Source organism: Alternaria burnsii (assembly GCF_013036055.1).
Source record: "Alternaria burnsii strain CBS107.38 chromosome Unknown 752, whole genome shotgun sequence".
NCBI classification, from domain to species: Eukaryota; Fungi; Ascomycota; class Dothideomycetes; order Pleosporales; family Pleosporaceae; genus Alternaria; species Alternaria burnsii.
The window spans coordinates 137,317-159,221 of record NW_024066114.1 but is presented as its reverse complement, the minus strand read 5'-3'; the positions used below and the strand labels follow the sequence as shown (position 1 = coordinate 159,221).

Here is a 21,905-nt window from a genome sequence, read left to right as displayed (position 1 = left end):
CTGCACGTCGAAGAGGATGAATTGGTGGTAGTGGTAGTGGGAGTGTTGAAAACGAGGCGCGGTCCAGTCCGGTGGAATTAGCTGACAATAGTGCGTAGGCGGCGAATTGGCGATGTGCGGTATCGATAATAGCGACAGTGAAGGCGAGTAGGGCCGAGGGTCTTGAGCAGCGACGTCAATAGACTTTGTCTTGACTGGGGAGGCTAGGCGTGGAAATAGGGGACGTGGAAACGGGCTCGTGGGATGTATGAGAAGCGAAAGTGTATGTGCTATGTTGCCGTAGCGAGTGAGCAACAAGTGGACAAGAAACGAAGGTATGGAATCGACACGACAAGGGACGGCGGAGCGTGAGGTCAGAGGGGGAGCGAGGGAAACAGTGGATATGAGGTTCGCAACATGGGAGGGTTGGTGAGGCCGATGCAGGGGTCGAGGAACGGAACAGGCGGCTGATTGGCTCCGCAGCGCTCGGCCGGCCTAGGCGCTGAAACGACACGAAGGAAGCTGTCCACTCATATTGCCGTGCCTGGATGCGCCATGAAACCAAGCCTCAGCTCACCGTCTGTCCACCGCCAACGGGAATGGCCGAGAGAGAGGCTGAGGCCATGGAGCATGTGACGAGTGCCGATTGCCGGGCTGCTCCACGCTGCATGATACGCTCTGGGATGTCGTGCGTACTGGCCCCGTCTCCCATCTCTTGCGCACCGAGTACAGTGCAGCTGCACCCTTCTCCTGCCATGATCCCGTCTCTCCGAGTCGACTCTTCCCTCACACAATTCACAAACCAGCCGCCCAATCTATTCCTGCCAATACGGTTGCACGCGCAAGGTCCATCCCAAGACTTGTGCGGCTCCAGAACTCCGGCGCCTAAAAGTAGACCGCCCAAAACAGAACAACAAGCGAGTCAACCTCATCAGCAACCTGGGGAAGATCGCTCGCATCGGTATTGGTAAAACGGCTTTCGCGCGCCTCTCATGCATCTTGTCCAGTTTGTCAGGCCGCCGAGGCAAAACCCATTCCTTGGGCCCGCCACGCGCTGTCCTGATGAAATCTCCACCTGCACTGTTGCGCGAACCGGACGAGGATGAAGAACCCTGTGAGTTGAGTCGGTCTCTGTCGGCATCCCTGAATCTGCGAGTTGAGCGTTCGATTCAACCGTCTTGTCATGTGTGCGTCGGGCGTTGGGTGAGTCTGGCAGGAAAAGCCATGTCAACTTCATGCGATGGCAGTAGCCGTGCCATGCCCTGGACTGCGCCACGCACACAAAGAAAACACGTGCACTGCCGCGGCTGCAGTAATGGCCGTCGTTGGACCAGGCGGTCTGCTGTCGCAACCTCCTGACTCCTAATCATTGACAATGCCCACGTTTACCATCATCCCATCGCTCTGTCCCAGTCTTGCAAACTCATCAATTCGCATTCCCACGACTCACTAAGCCCGCAGGTTGCGTTCGGAAATGACCTGCAACAATCCTCCCCCACGGCGACTCGCGACTCCCGTCCCTGTCGCGACTCAATTCTGACCCAAGGGAGACCCTACCGTCTTGAGAGATAAGATTGAAACTCCAAGACTCCAAGACATCGGTTACCCGGGTCTCGGTATCAGGCCCCTTGACGGCGAACTTGAGTTTGCCCAGTATTTTCTAGGCAATAAAACAGAAAGATTGGCTAATCATCTACACAACCCACCTTACATTACGGTCATGCCACCCTCAGAACATCGCTCACCCTACTGCCAATCTGCCATGTACATCTCCGACTTGGTGTTGCTTGCATGAGCCCCGCTTCTGTTGTTGCCCCTCTGTTCCTGTCGTGTTTCATACAAGCGATAGCTTCGGGAGAGAAAGCTCCTTCCGTCATCGCTCACGGCAGCTCGCGATAACGTCGAAACAATGCTTTTACGCCGTGTAGCAATGCGCCGCCCCGCAGGCTGTCAAACAATAGCGCCTGGTAAACGGCGTAACGCCCATCCGTCCAATCCTTCGCTTGCGCATAAACACCATACTATACCCACAACACACGAGAGGACAATCCAGTCGCAGGTTATAGGAAGTGAGGAAATTTCTTCACAATCTGATCGAGACCATCCACAGTAATTTGCAATCACCCAAAACGCCGAAACTTCCATCTGCATCGATAGCTGCGCGCCTCCGCCTTGGTGCGTATAGCGTCGCGCTTCGCCTTCGCACCTGCAGTGCTCAAAGTCCGGTTCCACGCCGTCATGACTCCAAGAAAGCTGAAAAGTAAAAGTGTAAACTAGTGCCTAGATCCATCTACTGCCTGCCCGAGAATATTACTCGAGCCGCTGCACGGTCGTTCTCATCTCGTACCCATATGATACCAAGCATTCTTCACGACCCGACCGACACTACAGCGGCACGCACTGTGTTGCAACGCAAGTATACCTGTAGCCTGTCTACATTTTCTATCCTCAGATCTCTCCGATCACGCGAGGCCGTTGCCACGTTACTTTTCCAAAACCGCCGTTCCCACAAGCGTACCAATCTATCGTATTCCTTCACCCCACCACATGCATGAACACCGAAAAACCGAAGCATCGATCGATGGACACCGGGTTTTTGTGCGACCCGAATACGAACCCACCTTTTAATCCTCACACAATTGACGCTCCTCAAAAGGACCGATAACACTTACCAACACATCACAACATCACCGTCGACGCTTCCAGAACGCATAAACGTGTACCCTGCTACCTGTTTCCTGTGAGTTCCCGTGTCAGAAAAGCTTGTGTTTGAAACGCTTTGATACTTTTCAGACACTATGTCATTTCGCTAAATGATGTACCTTGGGTTAGGACGCCACAGGCCACAACCATGGATTGGGTTGGAGCGTCTTAACATGAAACACGATAGCGACAAGACTCATCACATGAATGCGGTGAAGGGCTTGTTGGCTGTTGGTAGAACAGCCCAGGCTATAGAACAACCGTCTTGACTTTTCTCCTGGTAATATCTTCTTAGGTTCTCGCTCGTGTCATGATGGTTCGATTGTAATTCAATGGTAAGAAGGATTCGAGGAGATTTTGCATCAACGCAGATTATCCATAGAGACATTATTTGATTACCAAGTCTCTCTATTACGGCCGTATAGTATATTCCAAGTCAAATCATTCTTACCCGTCCACACAGTTCCCATACTGTTTGAGAAAACTATGCAGCTCTATCAGCGAGTCCGTAGGGCTAACTTCCATGTAGCGACTCTGCGAGTCACCAGCATGTGCCAACTCAAGAACTTTACATGTAACCCACCACATCTCCAAACCATGTTTGACGAAGCCCAACGACTTCTTACGCTCTGCCTCATGTTTTGTATGCAAAGTGTCCCAAAGCTCTTTCCAGCGCTTCGTTGCGCGAAGTAAGTCGCGATATGACGACGGCGTTAGAAGCGCAGCTCGCGATACGAAGATGATGGAATGCAGTGCTACAATTTGTATTAGCCCATATTTATGGTGCAGACAAGCGAATAGACGACATGACTTACCGAATACGCAGATCATAAGGTGCCTGAGCTCGAGTATGCTGAGAAGCGGATTCTTCTGCTCGTCCGACCAGTTCTCGCTCATCAGCAAAGCTACCAGCTGCTTGATACTAGGTATCTGCTTCGTTGGGCGCAATGGTTCTACGCACAACCGCCCGTACTCTTTTTGTGTCCAAGCATCGTAAAGCGCGTCATTGCACGGAAGTCGTTGGTAAATTTCTCCTATAGCCAGATTAGGAAGCAGATTGAAGAAGAATGTATTCATGTAATCCATGACGCACATGAAGTGTACGATCCTAAGGTGTTTAGTGCTGCAATTCATTTCTGGGTTTTTCGAATACACTGGTGGCTGATTTACCTTACTCTAGACTCTTCTGCGATGAATGTATCCCAGTCGGGCACCTCGTTTTGATGACTTGAATGGATCATTGGATCAAGCAACCCAAGGGACCGTATGGCAACGGTCAGCTCTGGGTGCCTTGAGACCCGAACCCTTCTGCGAACTGCCTCGCTATTGAAGCTACTTTGTAAAGCCACAATAAGTAAACCGGCTTGTACGCTTTCCATTGCATGAGCATCGCTATGTAGATCAGGTTTCGCTGCCACTATATGGCGCAGTTGCTCGAATATGAACTCTTCACCAAGATCAAAGAAGGCACGGCAGGACAATGCGCCATCCGTTGGAGAACAGTGAACCGATCCGCCAAAAACGACGGCAAGCAAAAGTGGCAGCGAGACACTATGCATATCGAACGTGGGCCAATGAAGAAGCGGTTGTTGTGGATGAAAGACCGTAAAGTAAGCCCACACACATTCCTCGAAGTTTTCAGCAGTGAAAACCGCTTTCGCGGCGTTCACTGGAAATTTGTCATCGCAACCAAGGTCAGCTGTTCGACGCGTCTTGCTGAACGAGAAGAGTTGAGAACAAAGCTCGTCAACCCTAGACTGAAGAATGGCAATTGGTTGAGACCTTCCTGATGCTGTTGGCGTCGAAGCACAAACATCCGCGCCAGTATCCATAAAGAGATCTGAGAAGATGCCAAAGAGTGCCATATCCCCTTCGAACAGTTGGTTGCTTGCATTAGAAGCTGTGTGGCTACCGAGAGGTTGTGCAGGTGTTCGTTCATCAGCGAAAGCATTGAGGATCGATTCGCGGCGAGGGTCCGAATAACGATACAGGAACATAATCGGATAGGGAAGGAGCCTCTGGGCGTCTTCTACCTGTATCGTGGTGTGACCATTCGCGTCACTGGCGTTGATGCCACAGGCGAACGGACCTGACATCTGCGCCTGAGAATCAGTTTTTCCCAGTCGAGGTGGTCGTCCTGGTCTTGCTGAGGCTATCGCGTCATTTTCTCCTCTTTGTTGACATGACTTTGAATGCCTTCTCAGGACATCACTGCGCAGGAGTTGACGTCAGTCTGCTTGAGGCTAACAAAGCTATACGAGACACGTACTGACGGATGAAGGTGTGATTGCAAAAGGCGCAAGCGTTTAAGCGATTGCGTGTATCTCACTGGTGTTAGGCATCAGATGGCTGATTCCAAGATAGTGAACATACGACTGGCTTCATGCCTCCGCAAGTGACTATTACTCGAGAAGAATTTTCTGCATGTAAGACATTGATGGGATGTGCCTCCAGCTCTTGGCTCGCGGCTATTTGACATTGGTTCGTTATTGGTGCCGCTCGTAGTGTGGGCTTTTCAGGGTTGGATGTGGGTTTTTGGTAACAAGGGAACGTGGGCTTTCCTCTCATGTGGGCTTTAATTGCGCCCGCCTTACCCTAAAGAGTAGGACACGTGATACATCATCAATCCTCTGCCCATATCATCTTGTACCAGGCAGTATGCTGCAGAAGCGAAACTACTTCCCTCCAATATTCTTGGTAGTCATGTCGAAGCTTCGAGAGTTTACAAGCTGCAAAATCCACTATGCGTTCTGTACATTCTCACTTTGTGAATCTCGAGTATATTGTACTGACATTGCCTAGCATACATCATAAGACCTCGTGTTTCAAATTACATATCCGGAGTCACAGAACATCGCAGACTCTCTAGCTGTTCTTCTCTTTCCGGAGATCTAAAAATTAATCGACAGCGCAAAGAAACTCTCCTTCCATCCACCAGTGTCAAACCCAGAGGCGTTGTCGAACATGTCCTGTAAGCAAAGCTCTCCAAACAGATGAAGTCTACTCGCTGACAATCTCAGGACAACTGCGGATCAGATACTCAATTGGGCGCGACAGAGCTCACTCCACCCATTAAGCTTCGGTCTAGCCTGCTGCGCTCTCGAAATGATGCACTGCTCGATGCCTCGCTACGACCAGGACCGACTAGGGATTATCTTTCGCGCGTCTCCTCGTCAGGCAGATGTAATGATTGTTGCTGGTACAGTCACCAACAAGATGGCTCCCGCTCTTCGGCAGTGCTATGACCAAATGCCCGAGCCACGATGGGTGATCAGCATGGGAAGTTGTGCAAACGGTGGTGGCTACTACCACTATAGCTATAGTGTGGTGAGGGGCGTAGACAGAATCGTTCCCGTGGACATATATGTTCCAGGTTGTCCGCCGACAGCTGAAGCATTATTATATGGCATCTTCCAGCTGCAGAAAAAGATTCGGCATACTAAGGTGACAAGGATGTGGTACCGGAAATAGCCGACTTGCTGTAGGGTAGGAAACGGTGGACATCTGAATTCCGCAAAAGTTATTGTGCTCAGTATTGTTCTCACTTCGATGTGCGGCACACACTATCGCTCTTTCCTTGTTACTCGTTGCTCCTTCCCTATACATCTGCATTGCGGTTGTGGCCTCATCACTCACCACTCAAGATCCGTTTGAGATACATTTCCACTTCCAGGTAGTTTTGCTTAACGAGCTATCCATTGACCGCTTCGTGTTTCTCATGTAGCAACTGCGGCATCTCGAAAACGCGTACAGCACGGACACCAGGCACATTGAAGGTCAGAATTAGAAGTAAGCGCAAGCTCTTTTAAAGATGCACATTCCCAAGCCCACAGAGCCCAGAATTCCTGACTATTACTTCGACTTGGGTGTGAATCGGTGTGCTACAGCAGCAGATGTGAAGAAGGCTTTCCACACGCTAGCGCGACGACATCACCCAGACAAGAAAGCGCCAGGCAAGACGATAGACGCCGTCGAGTTCAGACAGGTACGTGTACTTACCGACAAAGCTCTATGAAGTTGAATTGACGAATGGTAGGTACGAGAAGCGTTCGAAGTACTGAGAAATTCTACGGCACGAAGCGAGTATGATACACGATACCATGAAGTACAAGAAGAGTGGAATGAGTACCGCAGCAATATTGCTGAGTATGTGCTCCAAGAAGAACGAGAACGTCTTGGGGAAAGCCATAAACAAGCGCGTATACTAGAGGAAGAACAAAGACTCGCAGAAATGAGACAGCGTCAGGCAGAAGAAGCTCGTGCCAAAGTAGAGCGTACTGCTCAACAAGAGAAAGAACGACTCGCGGAAGAGCGATCACGTCAAGCAGCAGAGCGAGCACAAAAAGGACGAGAAAAGGTAGTCAAAGGACGCCTCCGCCAATAGAAAGAAGATCAGGAAGCTAAACTAAAGCAGCGTCGCAAACAGCTCCAAAAGAAGGCGGAGAAGAAGAAGATGATAGAGGAGAAGAAGAGGGTAGAGAAGAGGAAGAAGAGAGAGGAGAAGAAGGCGCAGAGGAAGGGGAAGAGCAAGTAAGTGTTGCAAGGCGTAAAGGATAACCAAGGCGGTCCGCATGCAGACATCACGCACGATCACAAAACGCGCAGTCGAAGATAATGGACACAGAGTTTAGTAATGACGTAGAATGTCCGACGAGGGCCCTACACTTACAATAATAGCAAGTCAACAAGCCAACTAGTCATGCCAGTCAAAAAACCCTAGTGTGCCGTGACTGTCGTAAATAAGATATAAAGTCCCATCCCAACACCGGGGGTATCTTTGAAGAATGAACTTTTCCCCATGCCCCAAAACACCTTTTTATCCCGTCTCGCCGTCCAGAGGTCCCTAATAAAACACATCCAAAGAAGAAAGAAAGGATAAAGTAAAAGAGGTTGGTAGAGTGAACTTTAACCAGTCCATCCCATGTCCCCACCTTGTTGCCCACCTTGTTGTCCCATCCTTTGGGCCTGCTGCTGCGCTTGCCGCATCATCATCATCTGGTTCATCTGCTGTGGGTTCATGCCCTGCATTCCTTGCATACCCTGCATGCCACCATTCATCTGTCCACCCTGCATACCCCCCATGCCTCCATTCATCTGTCCCATTTGCGCCATGTTCATGCCCTGACCCATGTTGCCCATATTACCCATGTTCATGCCCTGCATACCACCGCCTTGCATGCCGTTCATGGCGTTCATATTGCCCATCATGCCCTGAGGCAGTTGACCGCCGCTCGCCATGGCTTGCTGACGCATCTGCAGGAGTCGCGACTGATTGGCGGCTTGTTGACGTTGTTGTTGGAGCATCTGCTGGTACTGTTGCATTTGCATTGGGTTGGTCGGATTGCCGTTCTGCATACCGTTCTGCATGCCGTTCATCTGTCCACCATTCATCTGGTTGCCCATGCCGTTCTGCATGTTTTGTGCCATGGCAATTTGCTGCTGTTCACGCGCTTCTCGTTGCTTGATCTGTATTTCCATTTGATGGATCTGTTGCATAACTTGCTGAGGGATGTTCTGGCCGTAATTCTGCATAACCGACTGCTTGTGTTGCTGATACCGCTGCCGCATCTGCTGCAGGTTCATGTTAGCAAAGGCCATGCCTTGTGGAGGCATACCGTTTTGCTGCATGCCTCCCTGAGGTGACATGTTTTGCAAGGCCAATTGCTGTTGATTCTGCTGCTGCTGTTTCAGTTGGTTGAAATATTGCTGCGCAAGGTGATTGCGGTATGCTTGTGGATTTTGACCTGGAGGCACTCCTTGCGTCTGAATATGCTGGGCGGCCTTTTGGAATGCAATTTGTTGCATTTGTTGTTGTGGATTACCTGGTGATCCTCCTTGTTGCTGCATTTGCTGCATACGAAGTTGCTGCTGTAGGCGCTGCTGTTGCATCTGCTGCATCTGTTCGGGGGTCATATTCTGGCCAGGTTGAGGAGTCTGCATCATCATCGGTGTCTGCCCTTGCATTGCCATAGATGGGCTGCCCTGGTTCATGCGACTAGGAGTAGGCGTCATGTTGCGATTCGGCATCGAGGCGTTCATTACGGGCGTGCCCTGTACGATGTGCGGCGTGCCGGTGCGACTCAGGTTCTGCTGCTGACTGACGGAGCGCATCATATTTTGATGGTTAGAGACTGCAGACGGCGGTCGAGCAGGGCTGTTGATAGCTTGATTCGATGCTGTTGGAACCATTGGAGTGCCGCCCAAGTGTTGCGCAGACTGCCCCCCAACCAACGGCGAAGCTGCAGAGACAGCCATGGGCGTCTGCTGGCGTATGGTTGGTGAGAATTGAGATTGCGTAGCTGATTGGGGTGTCTGTGTAACCTGTATCGCTGCCGCATTGGACATCTGGTGCTGTGCTGCCGCAGCGGCTCGCGCGGCCTCGTTCTGTTGCTGGTTTTGCTGTAGTTGCGCCTGATGGGCTTGCTGACGAAGGGCTTGTTGCTGCTGTTGACGCTCCGCAAGCTCGGCTTGCTGCCTGTTCTCCATCTCCCTCTTTCTCTGGATCTCGGCCTCCATCTGTGCTGCACGCTTGGCCTGAGCAATTCGAGCATCTTCTTCCTTCTTCCTCCGGTCGGCTTCCTCGTGATTTGCGCGGATGTTAGCAATAGTCTTGAAGCGGGCGAAGGTCTGGGAATTCGCAGCAGCACGCACGGCGTTGTCGTCGTTGCCTGTAGCAGTGGCCGTCATGATGCTCTGGTACTCGTCGCCTGCCAACATGAAGCGCTGCATGTTCTGCGCTTCGGCCTCGTCGGCAGCCAATTCGGCGGTAGTCCTCTTACGAGTCTTGCGTGGAGGCGCGGGGTTCTTGTTGTTCGGATGTGTGATGGCATCCATGAGAGCGAGGGATTGGCCAAAGCTCTTGGTTGGTTCCAGGTAGAGGGGCGGGCATGTAGCGTTCAAAAACTCGGCCTCGAACTCGTGCACGTTGCTGTCGTCGAGGACCATTTTCTGGCGCTTCGGACTGGGCCCATTAGGAAAGGTGGGCGTTGAGGGTACTGCAGTCATTGGAGTCGGTGGCATGCCGCCAGCCCTGCCCTGGGCCTGCATTCTTTTGAGGGTGGCCATGTCAGGGACGGGCGTGGTGGCCAGAAGCTGTATGTCGGCCAGTTGCGACTGCGGAGTCGGAAACAGCACCACTGTCCTGACCTTGCCAATGCCAGGCTGCTTAGACAGGGCGCCGTTCTGACCGGGAGCGGGCATGTTCTCCTTGTCCTCTTTGGTCTCGTCGTCTTTGCTCTGTGCGTTAGGCTGGCCAGGCTTCGCATCGGGCTTGTTGACTGGGAACGGAGCGAAGGGGGAGGGCGTTATGAAGTTGTTGTAGTTGTGGATAGAGAAGGCGCTGGTGCCGGCCTCGCCCGTGCTGTTGGTATCATCTTTGGGCTTGACGCCGGCGGAGCGATAGTCGTGAACTTCGACGATGAGGCAGTTGTCGTACCAGGGCGTGTTGAACTCGTAGAGCTCCTCGACCATGTTGTGGGGCACCTCCTTGTCCTTGATGGCCTGCAGCAGCTCGCGCATGGGAGAGGCATAGGACAGCGTCTCCTGGGAGTCGTTCAAGCGGAAGTGCTTGGGGTGCAGGTAGACACGGAGCGACGGCGGCTTGCCCTTGTGCCTGGCCAGGATGTCTTGCTGCGTGTAGACTGCGCCGTGTGTTAGCAAGTGTACCCTTTTCTGCCGTGGCCCAGGCGACGTACCATATTTGCGGGCATCTTCGTGCTTCACGCCCTCGTCCTCCATGTTGGACTGGCGGGTCGTGGTGCGCGCGACGCCAGGGCGCTGTGACTCCCGGCGCAAACGGGGAGGCTGCGACGGGCGGGCAACAGCGACTGAGCCTGACATGCTCGTGGTGATGGAGCTCAAGCTCGTGAATCGACAGTGGGGCGGCTGTGGGACAGGCTCTCGGCCTGGGCAACTACGGGACAGAGGGCAGGCGCAAGTGTGCGCACGATGCCCGAGGTGCTGCTGGCAGTACGCGACGGGGAGTAGACTCGGGAGCGGTCGGGCGTCTGGTTGGAGATGTCTCGACGCGTCAAGATGGGCGACGTGATGTTTGCTGATCCGAGCTGATGCGCCGCTGCCTCCCTCGTACATGCGCCAAGGAACCCTGTCCTGTTCCATCATCGACCACGTGACCATCGCTTCCCCACGACTTTTTTACTTCATGTCACGTGAGCGACATCACGGGAGAGAAATAGGCGGGCAGGGAGATGATATGACCCCATGACATTCTTTCAGATTACTATGTACTTCTACCTTCAGTCCACTCCACGACGCAAAAGACAAAGAAGAGTTCACAGTACAAGGAAACAGTAGTGAGAGATGGAGCTATCGGAGAGTCATTTGTATTGAAATGCAGATATGCGACTGATTTATGGTGCATCATCAATCTTGCCATGGCATGACATAATTTGCTGCTCGGTTTGACAACACCGGATAATGACAAAAATGCAAGACGTGACTGATAGTAGTGTGGTTTGTTGGTTGATCCGAGTAATGGAACGAAGAATTCTCCATGTATATGTGAGTCATGCTAGCGTGTTCTTCAATTCATGGAACATCGCGTCTCTTCCTAACCACGCGTGTGCGACCTCACAGCGCGTACGCGAGCATTCAGAACCGAGCCTCGAGTACAAGCTGCCTAAACAATCATGATAATGTACCGAAGAACAAGATCCCTGCTCTTGCTATGAGGACGGCAACGCAAATAAACAGTACGCGAAACCACTCACCCAAGAGCACAGCTCTTGCAACCCAATCAGCCTATATCAGTTCCATCGATACTCTCTCAAACTAAAGTTTCCCACAAAAGACGACCAAAATCCAGGTCCTTGGTCATTGGTCCTTGGACGCACCTTAGCAGAAAAACCTGTGACGTTCAACGTCCCAAAACGCGAAACCACAGCGCCGGTACTTCGAGCCTTCCGGATACGCACGCCCTGTATGCATAACCGCATGTGCCGAGACTAACACGCGAGCCGTCTTATGCTACCGAGAGAAAAGGAGCAAAAAGAGTGTAAGAGGCGCTGTTGGTGGCTTGCTGTGCCGTGTAATGGGATTGCGGCGTAGGTCGCATAGGTGCGTTCGCGGCGCGGTGTCATGTTGTGTGCCGAGTCGCCCAACGACTCTTCTGGACATCAAAAGAGAACAGAGACGAAGGAGACATGTAAACGAGTTCAACAGGTGGTACACTGAATGGCGATGGCGTCGTGAGTCGTGAGTAAAGATCTACGATCTATCGTGCGTTAGTAGATTCCATGTTCGCCCCACTCAGCTGTCAAAACACGTCGAAACCGCACTGTAGGTTGATGTTCATACCGGGGGTCCTGCCAAACACGGCCTCTGATCCGCAGCACGTACTCTTGACGTACAATGTGTCAGGTCTCAGGATCGTCTTCTTTCCGGGAGGTCAATGTGTAGCTCATCGCATGAACGAAAGAAGTGGAGCAACGGCAAGCTCCCAAGCTTGTCTAGATCACCTGGCGTTTTAGGCGTCCAGTGTTCTGGCTGTTTTGGGTGCCATGACAAGTGAACATCAGATGGGGGGTACGTGACACTGTTGAGATAGCAGATGAAGAAAGGGACGCCGTGCCATTGAGGGTATTTCCGATCCGAAAGCAATCAAATCAATCTATGTAACAAGATGGACGAACCAGAAAAGAGAGAGAGAGAGAGAGAGAGGAATGGTAGATATTACCGTAATGAAGCCTTGCAAGACAGTTCAGAGATATTGGACTCTATTCCCGATCGGTACTAATGAGAGTATGAACAAAATGAAAGATCTAGCTCTGCCAGATCATGGACTGACATCGACGACGATGTCTCGTAGCGATCAATTTATGGCGATGGGAGCTTGCCTGCGAGCTCCACATAGCGCGGCCAGGTATTGGTGAAGACAAGGTACTTGATGCTTTCAAAAGCAGCATCGAAGACGTCTTCCGTGAATTCGCTCGGGACTATCGTCCGTGTGCTCGCCGTTGACGAGGATGTGATGCTGGAGTCGATACTCGCTGGTCGGCTCAAGGTATCCTCCCATGGGCAGACAACGTTCTCTCGAATGACCGGTGACTTGACATCATCAGGTGTCTGGCTGCGTGGCATATATGGATCGAATTCCACGTCTGCGAACATGACCTGTAGTGTCTTGAAAACCTTGTATTCGATGTTGATTGGTGCTTCTGCAGTGAAGGGGTTGACGAGCGTGTAGAAAAGCAAAGACGCTTCGTTGAACATCTGCCGCCGTTGAGAAGTGGTGACAACCTTCAGGCCACCCCATTTCTTCTTGAAGTTGCGCACCTCGCGCAGGAAGATGCAGTTCTCGGCGGTGAATTCACGGGCAGCAGCCCAGGCGATAAGAGGTTCAATACTATGCTGAATAGTAAACTCTAGCGACTGCATCGACGTCTTGGACTTCATCTCCTTGGTGAAAACCACGGTAGTCGATTTTTCGGACATGACCGAGTGATTGGAGGTAAGCGAGTCAGTTTCAGATATGGATGCTCGTCGATTGGGGCGGGCCCTCAATGCGTCTCGGAGTGGTATGACGATCAGAACTTGTTGGCAGACTACTAGTGACGGTATGAACCTATATAGCAGTGTTAGGATTGACGATAGAGTTCTCAAATGGACTACACTTACCATCCAGCTGGTGCGAAGAATTTGTTGATGTGCTGGACTTTGGACATGTCAGAGTACGTGAAGGCGATCCAGAGAGGCGTCCCAGGAAGGCTAATATTCGAGTTAGTCGTGTGAATAGTTCATGATACAGGCGCACATACCCAGCAATGATTGCGAGTCTCGTTTGCCAGGCCCAAGAGTGAACGTCCTTGATGTTACGGATCTTCCACAGTATCCAAGGTCCAACAATCATCGTCCAGAATAGCTGCACAAATATTGAAGGGATCCTACTTCAAAATCAATTGAATGGTTCAAAAGTCATAGTCGCTCAACATACCACTCGCCTCCTCTGCGGCACTCAAAGTAATTGGCCGGAACACCAAAGAAACCATAGGCATCATGGAAACGACGGGAGCCGAAAAACAACATGATGGCTGGTAGGAACTATGGCCGTTAGCTGTCTACAATTCGAGCCACCACAAATCATCACCTACCGAAAGCACTAATCCGACCAGAGTTCCAAAGTACACTTTTTTTGCCGCATCAAGATCGCGCCATGCTTCGTACAGGCCAAGAGGGGTGTAAGATATCCGCTTCCTGCGTGCACCCTCCAAAAAGTTGCGTGTCATCCGACGCTGGCTCTCATATGCTGTGAGCACTTTGGCATTGCAGGCTAAAAAAGACTTAGTATGTATCCATTGCTATATCGGCCCACCAGACTTACCTTGGAAGAATGCCATGCCAGACGGGAGAAATACTGACATAATCCAGAATTCGGCTGAGCACGGAAAGAGGCCATTCCAAGGGTAAACGAGCAGGACGAGGATGAGATAAATATGTAGCATAAGCACTGCTGCAAAGACGACCTTGAGATTTCTTATCTGCAAGCAAAAGGCTTCTCGACGTCGATGTAGGAAGAAGAGCTCCACACTCAGTATCAGTGTGTACACTATGGCAACGACGACATAGAAGATACCAAGAGCGTCGGTGTTGGGTTTTGTTGTGCCATCGAGTCTTCGTGGGCGCAAGAGAGGCGCCATGTTGACCATGCTGTGTGGATACCAAACGGATGTGATAGTTTCGATTGACAATCGATGAGGTATGAGGATTTGAATGTCAGGCTCTGCCTCTTACTTAACAAAACGAAAGTGGGGACGTGTAGCGGAAGGAATGGAGGCAGCTGGTACCGAGAAGACGGGACAGGTCATGCAAAGGGCACATAGGCGAAAGGAGTGGCACACGACTATTATGAAGGACGGGAAGACGTAAGAAGTATTAAGACTACCTCGCACATGGGCCAAGTCCAGCACAGAATACGACAGGGAGGGTTTAGCTGCGGCTTCGGTGGTCTAAGCGGCAAGGGATTGCTCGTTGTTAGATGGGTCAGATGGTATTTAGCCACCAGAGGCTAGTGATTGTTCCTGATGTGTAACGGGAAGAGAGCGCACCATCTGCAGGGAGAGACGCGTGAACGCTATGGCGGAGAGATGTGTCACGACGGCTACCATGGGAGCACAAGCTACTACCTTGCCAAACTGCGACCGCGGAGAGCAATCTGACGGCTGCCTTCAAACATACTGGTCGATATGCGATGCACGGATGCGTGAACGGTAAGAAGACGGCTGGGAACGTCGTGCGGTTGATCGTGTTCTGGTTCGTGCTGGATCGTCGCATCCGAGATCAGACATCGGAGGTTTCGGCACGACTGAACCTCCTAGGATCCCCCCAGGAACCACTCTTCATCACCACAACACCAGATCTTAGATTTTCTCGTCCAAATTTGAGTCAATAGGTACACACGTCGAATAGCGTTGTATTACGGCTCCCGTTCGCTGCAGCTCAAATGCGAATAGCGTTGCCCTGATCGTAATGGGTGCCGCGGTTGCGGGTACAGTGATGAGCTCGACATGCCCAGGGCACACTCCAGCGCTGCACCCGCCGAATTCTGCGACTATAGCAGTTGAAATATTGATGCAAACTGAGCTCATGTATACAGGAAGATCCATGTGGTACTGTGGTTTCAGTATCTCTTCGCACTTCTGTCCATTGACCGGCAGGAAGTCTGACATTCATGCGTTCTCTTATCCTGCGCAACTCTGAAAACATCGCTCTACGTCAGATCAATCTCAAACCTCCTGTCAGTCCCAAAGGTTTCATGTCAGTCTTCTAGAAGACTATTTGCACTCCTGTTGTCGATGCTTTAAGCTTGTCACCCGTACCTAAGTAGCTATCGATCGGACGTGACATCCTTTTCAGGATATATCAGCATCTTTTGGCTATGTAACAATCGGCGGAAACAACTCCGGGCCAAGAGCACGGCAAGACTGATCCACCAGAGCCACTTAGTGTGGGGAAACGTGTCGTGATACAAGCTGCCCAGTGTGGCTGTACCGTGGCGGTAGGGTCTTGATGCCTTCCGGCCGTGGATGTGTCGCGCCACCATAAAAGAGCTATGGTTTGATGAAGACAAAGACCACGCTCTCAGCAGTATGCCGAGAATTCATTCGCGGCTATCTGAACACTGTAACACTTGACCGAGTGATGACTAGCGTCTCATCCCGGATCCTGCGAACGTTGATCAGATATGAGGATGTTGTTAAGAGCTTGCGGATTGTGCAACACTAAACAACAATGAGTTCATGCGCGGACACATGGTTACATAAATCTGGGATTGTCTTTGAGTTTTGACTCACATCGTGGGGTGCTCGTAATCGCGAATCATTGCCGTAGCTGCTATCTAGTTTAACTGTAGTACTGCGATAACTTATAAGCAGCGACAAGCTAGTTACAACTTCTGGCATCTATGCACTTCTTACGCAAAAAGAGTCCTTTCAATAAAAACTATCGCAGATCCAAGTGACTCATCTTTGTACGGCCATTCTGATGAAGAAATTCATCTCACTATCACAAAAACTGAACCTGGACGTAATTTTTGGTCATGACGAAGTGCTTCACAAGCCCAAAGTATTTCGCATTTCCTGATGTAACAAATCGGACTAACAATGTAACGTGCAGACATGATGTTGCAGCATGTCGCTCCGCATGCCCCTGCATCTACCCGAAAATCCGGTTTCCGCTGCCGTTGATATGTGGCACTGTTAGGATATGTGGTAGAACTCCGATTTTGACCTCACTTCGCGGCCCTTCTAAACAGGTTTCATTGTGAGTGCCTAGGTGATTCGAGTGGAAGTGATACTCCATGTACTACACACGTCATATCAACACCTGTATCTTCGGCATTGATCTCTCTGCAAGGCGCGTTCATGTAGCGATCGAGTCGAATATGTTCGGGGGCAATGGAAGTTGACGGTTGGTGCTATAGAATGTTGGTATATGTGCATTGATCAGAATATACATCTGTCTGCAGATGCAAGGAGCGATATGGCGTTGTACTTAGTTTTTAGCGAAACACAAGTGTCGCTAGAGGTGACTGTTCGTACCATGTCTTTACTCAGTCACTTTCCCGCAGTTCATGTTGGATACAAAAATCAAGAAGAACGAGAAAGACATATTGAACTATGATCTCCTCAATGAGTCAGCTGTATATTGGAACACGTATAGGTATCTGGACTCGGCAAGCGTGATGGAGTGGAAGTGTAAGTGAACATCATGATGTCATAAGCAACGCGATTCAACTGCCGAGGTATCCGGTTGTTTGAATACATCCACCATGTCATCGAACGTAATGCAACGCCGCATCCTGGAGCAGATCATGGTCACCTCAAAGCTTAACATCTAGCGTCTAACATGTCGAGCCAGCAGCTCCATCTTGACGATTTTCCCTACTGCATTCGTAGATTCGCAACACGTTGCAATGGCACCAACAAAGCCTAAGAACATTGTAATCGTAGGGGGGTCGTTAGGTGGCCTTTTGACTGGCGTCGCATTGAAGCGCCTTCGCAAAGACCTCAATATTCGCATCTTTGAGCGTAATCCGACACCTCTTCTCCAGGACCAAGGTGCTGGTGTAGTGGCTGGACAAGATGTGCAGAAGTTCTTCAAAACGCACGACCGCAGCCAAACTACATTGACAGTTCCAAGTCATCAAAGGTTGTATCTTGATAAGGGTGGCAAGATTATAGACCGTCATGACCAAGAGCAGCGTATGACGAGCTGGGATTTGCTGTACCACCTTCTGCGAACCAACTACGATGGTAGCGAAACCGATTACGCGAAGACGCCCACAGCGGAGGGAGGCGAAGGAAAGACATCGTATGAATACGGATGTACGGTAACCAGTGTTGTGGTGCCAAATCATTCGCCGTCGTCGCTACTAGACTCCTCAGAGCCCGTCAAGGTCACTGTCCAGCACAAATCTGGGGAGACATTCACAACAGACGCAGACCTTGTCGTCGCAGCCGATGGACCCAGCTCCAAGATACGTGCCGAATACTTCCCCGATGTGAAGCGGAAGTATGCTGGATACGTAGCATGGCGCGGTACGGTACCCGAGACCGAGGTTTCTCAGGCTGCCACCGATGTCTTCGTCGAGAGGTTTACGTTCTACCACACCGAGGGCATACAGATATTAGCGTATACCATCCCAGGCAAGAATGGGACGATCAAGCCCGGCGAACGGCTGTTGAATTGGGTTTGGTATGTGAACTATAAAGAAGAGTCACTGGAGCACATTGAGCTCATGACAGACAACGAGGGAAAGAGGCACCACATTACACTACCTCCAGGTGGAATCAAGGAGGATGTATGGAGACGACAAAAGAACCTAGCGAATGAGAGTCTACCACCACAGTTCTCTGAGCTCGTCAACAAGACCAAGGTGCCGTTCATACAAACCATCACGGATGTCATCGCACCCTCTGCTTTGCTAGCAAACGGTAGAGTACTATTGCTGGGTGATGCGCTGGCAGGCTTTAGACCACACACAGCTGCGAGTACGAATCAGGCCGCTCTTGACGCTATGAAACTTGCTGGCGCTGTTGAAAAGATCATCGAAGGAGGGGGATTGGAAGAGCTTCAAAAATGGGAAGAAGAGGTGATGGAATATGGCAAAAAGATGCAAGGTCATGGTGTGCAGATGGGTAACCGGAGCCAGTTTGGCAAACATCCGATGCAAAGATGAAGACAACCTGCGACCTAGACCAAACAGCCTAGGTAACAATAGCTAGTACCCAATATCGTTCGCCTCTGTAGCTGATTGACTTACATTATTAGCAGCATAAATAGCCACGACAGTGCTTCGCTTCTTCTTTTGGTGTCCCTATGTTATCGTTTTCCTACATGTACCGTACCTGCTATTAACATATATTTCAGTCTTCCTCCGGTACACTTGATTCTCTTACTCCCTCGGATGATACTTCTACTTGAGTATCTTTGCTCAGCCATATTCACTCTACCACCTAGCAAGAGCTTCGCTCAGTACACATATAAGGCTGTTTGTGCCATTTCTCCTTCAGCCTTCTCTGCTATATTTAACATTGCATACACCCACATATCGTCCAGTCCTTTGCCTCATTGACAGCCTTTGACGTTCCTAAATCTTGAATGAGCCACTCAAGTCGCCTGATCGCTTGGATTGCCAAAACGTTCTTGGGATTAATGAACGCGCACATTTTTGTGAGAAAGCACAACCTTCTAAGAGACTGCAATTCGCTCACTATTCGGAAAGTAAGCGGGCTGACTCACAGGAAGTACTAAAAGCCTTCAGAATGTAAGCATTCTTACATTCTTAATCAGAGCTTACATGACTATAATCTAATTATTGGATCGAAATTGCTTGGGACGCACTTAAGAGTAATAAAGAATGATTCAAATATAACAGAAGCCACGATCAGTTACCGACCAAGTAGAATCTTTACCAACTCAGATTGATAGGACGGGACACTGGACAATAAGAAACTGTAGAGCACACAGCAAGGATAGTGAAAAAGGCACAAGGTGATGCTAAAGAAGTGGCAAACCTATAGTAGAAACTGAAGGAACGGCACGAGGAATCTAGTGGAAGACATGCAGAACGAGTCAAAGCCATAGAAGCACCTCGAAAAGGGGAATTGGGATAGAGAGCCACGATCGAACAACGAAGTATAGAAGTAAGACGTGTGCGTTAACACTTCAACAAGCAACAGTAGAAGATATGCATGAAGGCACAGAGGCAGGAACAAGTCCAGATAAAAGCAATGTGAAAGTAAATCCCAGAATCAGCTTAACACAAGCAAGATAGAAGCATCGTCACAATAAGGTCCAAAGAAGGATCACATGCTAAGAGAATGCCAATTGCTCAAACGGGGCCAGGTACGAGAACAATCGCAGAAAATTAGGTATGCGAACGCCCCGGCCGTTAAAAAGCGACTTTTTCCAGCAGCAAAGAGAGGAAGAGCAGTGGCCAAAGGTATGACACGTATACGAATGCGACGTTCTTCTAATTGCCTAAAAACTTTAGAGCAAAGCGCAGCTAACAGTTACGAAGTTTTCAGTCGCCCAAGCGGCGAGGTCAAGACGATATTGACAGTCAAGCTTGAAAGCGTCCTAAACAGGAGAGTGTTATCCTAACTACTCTACAGCAGCATGTGGCACGCGAACACGCTCGATGTAAACATAACTAGACTCTTGCAGGTGAATATTGTATGAAATGGATCCCATCTGAAGGTCGAGATCACTGATTTGGGTTGGTTACACGAAAAGTAGCAGGGCGAATTATGTTCTCATAGTAGCAGATAAACATCTGCGGCATCATTCGACCTATGGAAATTTTTCAAAGGGTGAGCCTTTACGTTGCCAACTATGCTTTGTGGCTCTAAGCACATTTGGTGCATAAACCGGATGTGGGAAGTTTTAGACGTCACAGATTATGAATCGAGCGAGTAACAGTGCTTTGCAAGTCTCACCGCACTGAAAATCACCCAATGATGGTTCTTGTTTCATTACTCTCATGCATTTTCTCAAAAGTGATACCCGGACTACTTCAGTCTATCCTTACATGTGCGGCAATAAAGCATCAAGTACCTTCAGGCTGAAGAAGGATCTCGAAGAAAACACAGTGTAATTCTAAAATGCTATTTACACCCCATCAATGCTCTAAATACACCGTATCGAAGGCCCTAACTAGCGAACAAAAGAAAGAAGTATGCAGTAGATGAGAAGTCAAGCCTAATCTATTCGCTCATGAGACTCTGACCCCAGAATCTGTACCATGATCTAGTACTCAAGGTCCTTCGCATGGCGCTTGGAGAGCTTGTTGAGGGCAGGTCCAGGAGTAGGGTAGCTGTCGAAAGACCTGAAGACATTGAACTGAATACCAGCGTCGTTCGCCTATATCGTTTCATTAGCAGATATTTTACAGAACAGGTATAATTTGAGCAGCGTATCTTACCTTGTAGAAGCTAGTAGCGGGAACACCACCGCTCAACTTCGTAGTTCCAGAGCCCTCAACCTTAACTAGATGCAGGCGTGCGAAGTTAGCTTATGTCTCACATGCAGTCCATACAGGGACACTTACGGTTGATGCACTGAGGGTAAGCCTGGGCGCCATTGGCTTGACCGGCAGCGTGCAGCGCGATGATCTCGTGGCGAACAACGTAGTTGCCAGGCGCAAGGTTAGGAATAGTAAGATCCCAGGAAAAGTTGTTCTTAATAAGATCATCAGTAGCCCAGGTACCGGGGTTGCTTCCTGACTTCCAGGCACTGGATTGGATCTTTGTCCACTGGAGGCTTGTGGGGCTGACAGAGCCACAGTCGCCATTGCAGGCCGCGATATATTCTTGAATTGGGCCAACATGGCTAGCTGGCCAGGTGTCCCACTTGAAAGTGACTTTGCTGCCGGGCTTTACAGAAACGTAGGCGCCATTACTCTTGCCTTGCTTGTGGCATACGATGGACGCAGTGCCAAAACTGTCAGGGGAGACGAAGCCGTTGTCGAGGTTGTCCGCTTGCCAGCCGACGGTGGCCGGGATGGGGTTCTGGTACTTGAGCGCAGCATTCCAGCCTAATCAGACATACAAAATCAGCGTATGTCTCACAAGTATCTCGCACATGGGGCTTTCTACCTTGGTATTCCTTGCCGTCTGCGATGACCTTGTCAACATGGCCGTGGGCAGCCGCAAGGGGCGCAAGAAGGAGGAGAAGGGAGAGCATCTTGGTGATTGTAGAATGAATGGATTGTAGAAAGCGACTGTAGAAGATGCGTAGTAACTGTTTGCTGTAGTGAGAGGCCTTGAACCCGGATCTATCGTCCCTTCATATACTCTTCTTGTCTTCTAGTGGCCTTCTCCAAACGCCAGAAATCTCCCTCTACCAGGTACTCGCGAATGCTTGCAATCAATTTTTCATCTCCATGCACGAGTTGACCCGGTTTCTGAGCTGTACGCCATCCGCTCATGGAAACGCGCCCTGGTCGCCGCGCTCTTGGATCATTGGAAGCCCAGAAGTGTTTCCAGTCTGGTGACGGCGTGAAACCAATGCGATAGGCCACTGGGGTTGAAATGACACTGAATTTAATATACCAGACGCAGCCTCGCCCGGGAACTGGTGATGGGTAATATATTATCGGCTACGGCCATTGCCGCTTTCCAGGCAATCACCAACCACGTGCTGGTTTCAGCCACGACGTTATGGTACTTTGTACACTTGGACTCTGGGCGATGTGGATCGCTCGG

General features: G+C 50.3%; 7 protein-coding genes across 7 annotated transcripts; 3 read left to right on the top strand and 4 right to left on the bottom strand.

Annotated features, from left to right (window-relative positions):
* Positions 1–765: 765 nt before the first annotated feature.
* On the top strand, positions 766–1,338 carry GT037_006139 (uncharacterized protein; the record flags this gene model as incomplete). Its single annotated transcript, XM_038931186.1, has 1 exon — positions 766–1,338. A coding segment is annotated over one exon (573 nt), but the record flags the coding sequence as incomplete, so codon positions are not given.
* Positions 1,339–3,129: 1,791 nt separating this feature from the next.
* On the bottom strand, positions 3,130–4,778 carry GT037_006138 (uncharacterized protein; the record flags this gene model as incomplete). The annotated part of the gene is made up of 3 exons (XM_038931185.1): positions 3,130–3,437; positions 3,498–3,790; positions 3,853–4,778. 3 exons carry the CDS (start codon positions 4,776–4,778, stop codon positions 3,130–3,132), a joined length of 1,527 nt encoding a protein of 508 aa, XP_038785682.1.
* Positions 4,779–5,646: 868 nt separating this feature from the next.
* On the top strand, positions 5,647–7,210 carry GT037_006137 (uncharacterized protein; the record flags this gene model as incomplete). The annotated part of the gene is made up of 4 exons (XM_038931184.1): positions 5,647–5,653; positions 6,477–6,667; positions 6,719–7,039; positions 7,097–7,210. Coding segments are annotated over 4 exons (633 nt in total), but the record flags the coding sequence as incomplete, so codon positions are not given.
* A 377-nt stretch (positions 7,211–7,587) lies between these two features.
* Positions 7,588–10,521, bottom strand: GT037_006136 (uncharacterized protein; the record flags this gene model as incomplete). Its single annotated transcript, XM_038931183.1, has 2 exons — positions 7,588–10,322; positions 10,377–10,521. 2 exons carry the CDS (start codon positions 10,519–10,521, stop codon positions 7,588–7,590), a joined length of 2,880 nt encoding a protein of 959 aa, XP_038785680.1.
* A 1,995-nt stretch (positions 10,522–12,516) lies between these two features.
* Positions 12,517–14,336, bottom strand: GT037_006135 (uncharacterized protein; the record flags this gene model as incomplete). Its single annotated transcript, XM_038931182.1, has 6 exons — positions 12,517–13,264; positions 13,318–13,407; positions 13,458–13,583; positions 13,634–13,740; positions 13,791–13,969; positions 14,021–14,336. 6 exons carry the CDS (start codon positions 14,334–14,336, stop codon positions 12,517–12,519), a joined length of 1,566 nt encoding a protein of 521 aa, XP_038785679.1.
* Positions 14,337–17,110: 2,774 nt separating this feature from the next.
* GT037_006134 (fad nad-binding domain-containing protein) lies at positions 17,111–18,376 on the top strand (the record flags this gene model as incomplete). Its single annotated transcript, XM_038931181.1, has 1 exon — positions 17,111–18,376. One exon carries the CDS (start codon positions 17,111–17,113, stop codon positions 18,374–18,376), a length of 1,266 nt encoding a protein of 421 aa, XP_038785678.1.
* A 2,072-nt stretch (positions 18,377–20,448) lies between these two features.
* On the bottom strand, positions 20,449–21,384 carry GT037_006133 (glycoside hydrolase family 61 protein; the record flags this gene model as incomplete). The annotated part of the gene is made up of 4 exons (XM_038931180.1): positions 20,449–20,562; positions 20,624–20,688; positions 20,750–21,235; positions 21,297–21,384. 4 exons carry the CDS (start codon positions 21,382–21,384, stop codon positions 20,449–20,451), a joined length of 753 nt encoding a protein of 250 aa, XP_038785677.1.
* Between the last annotated feature and the right edge of the window lie 521 nt (positions 21,385–21,905).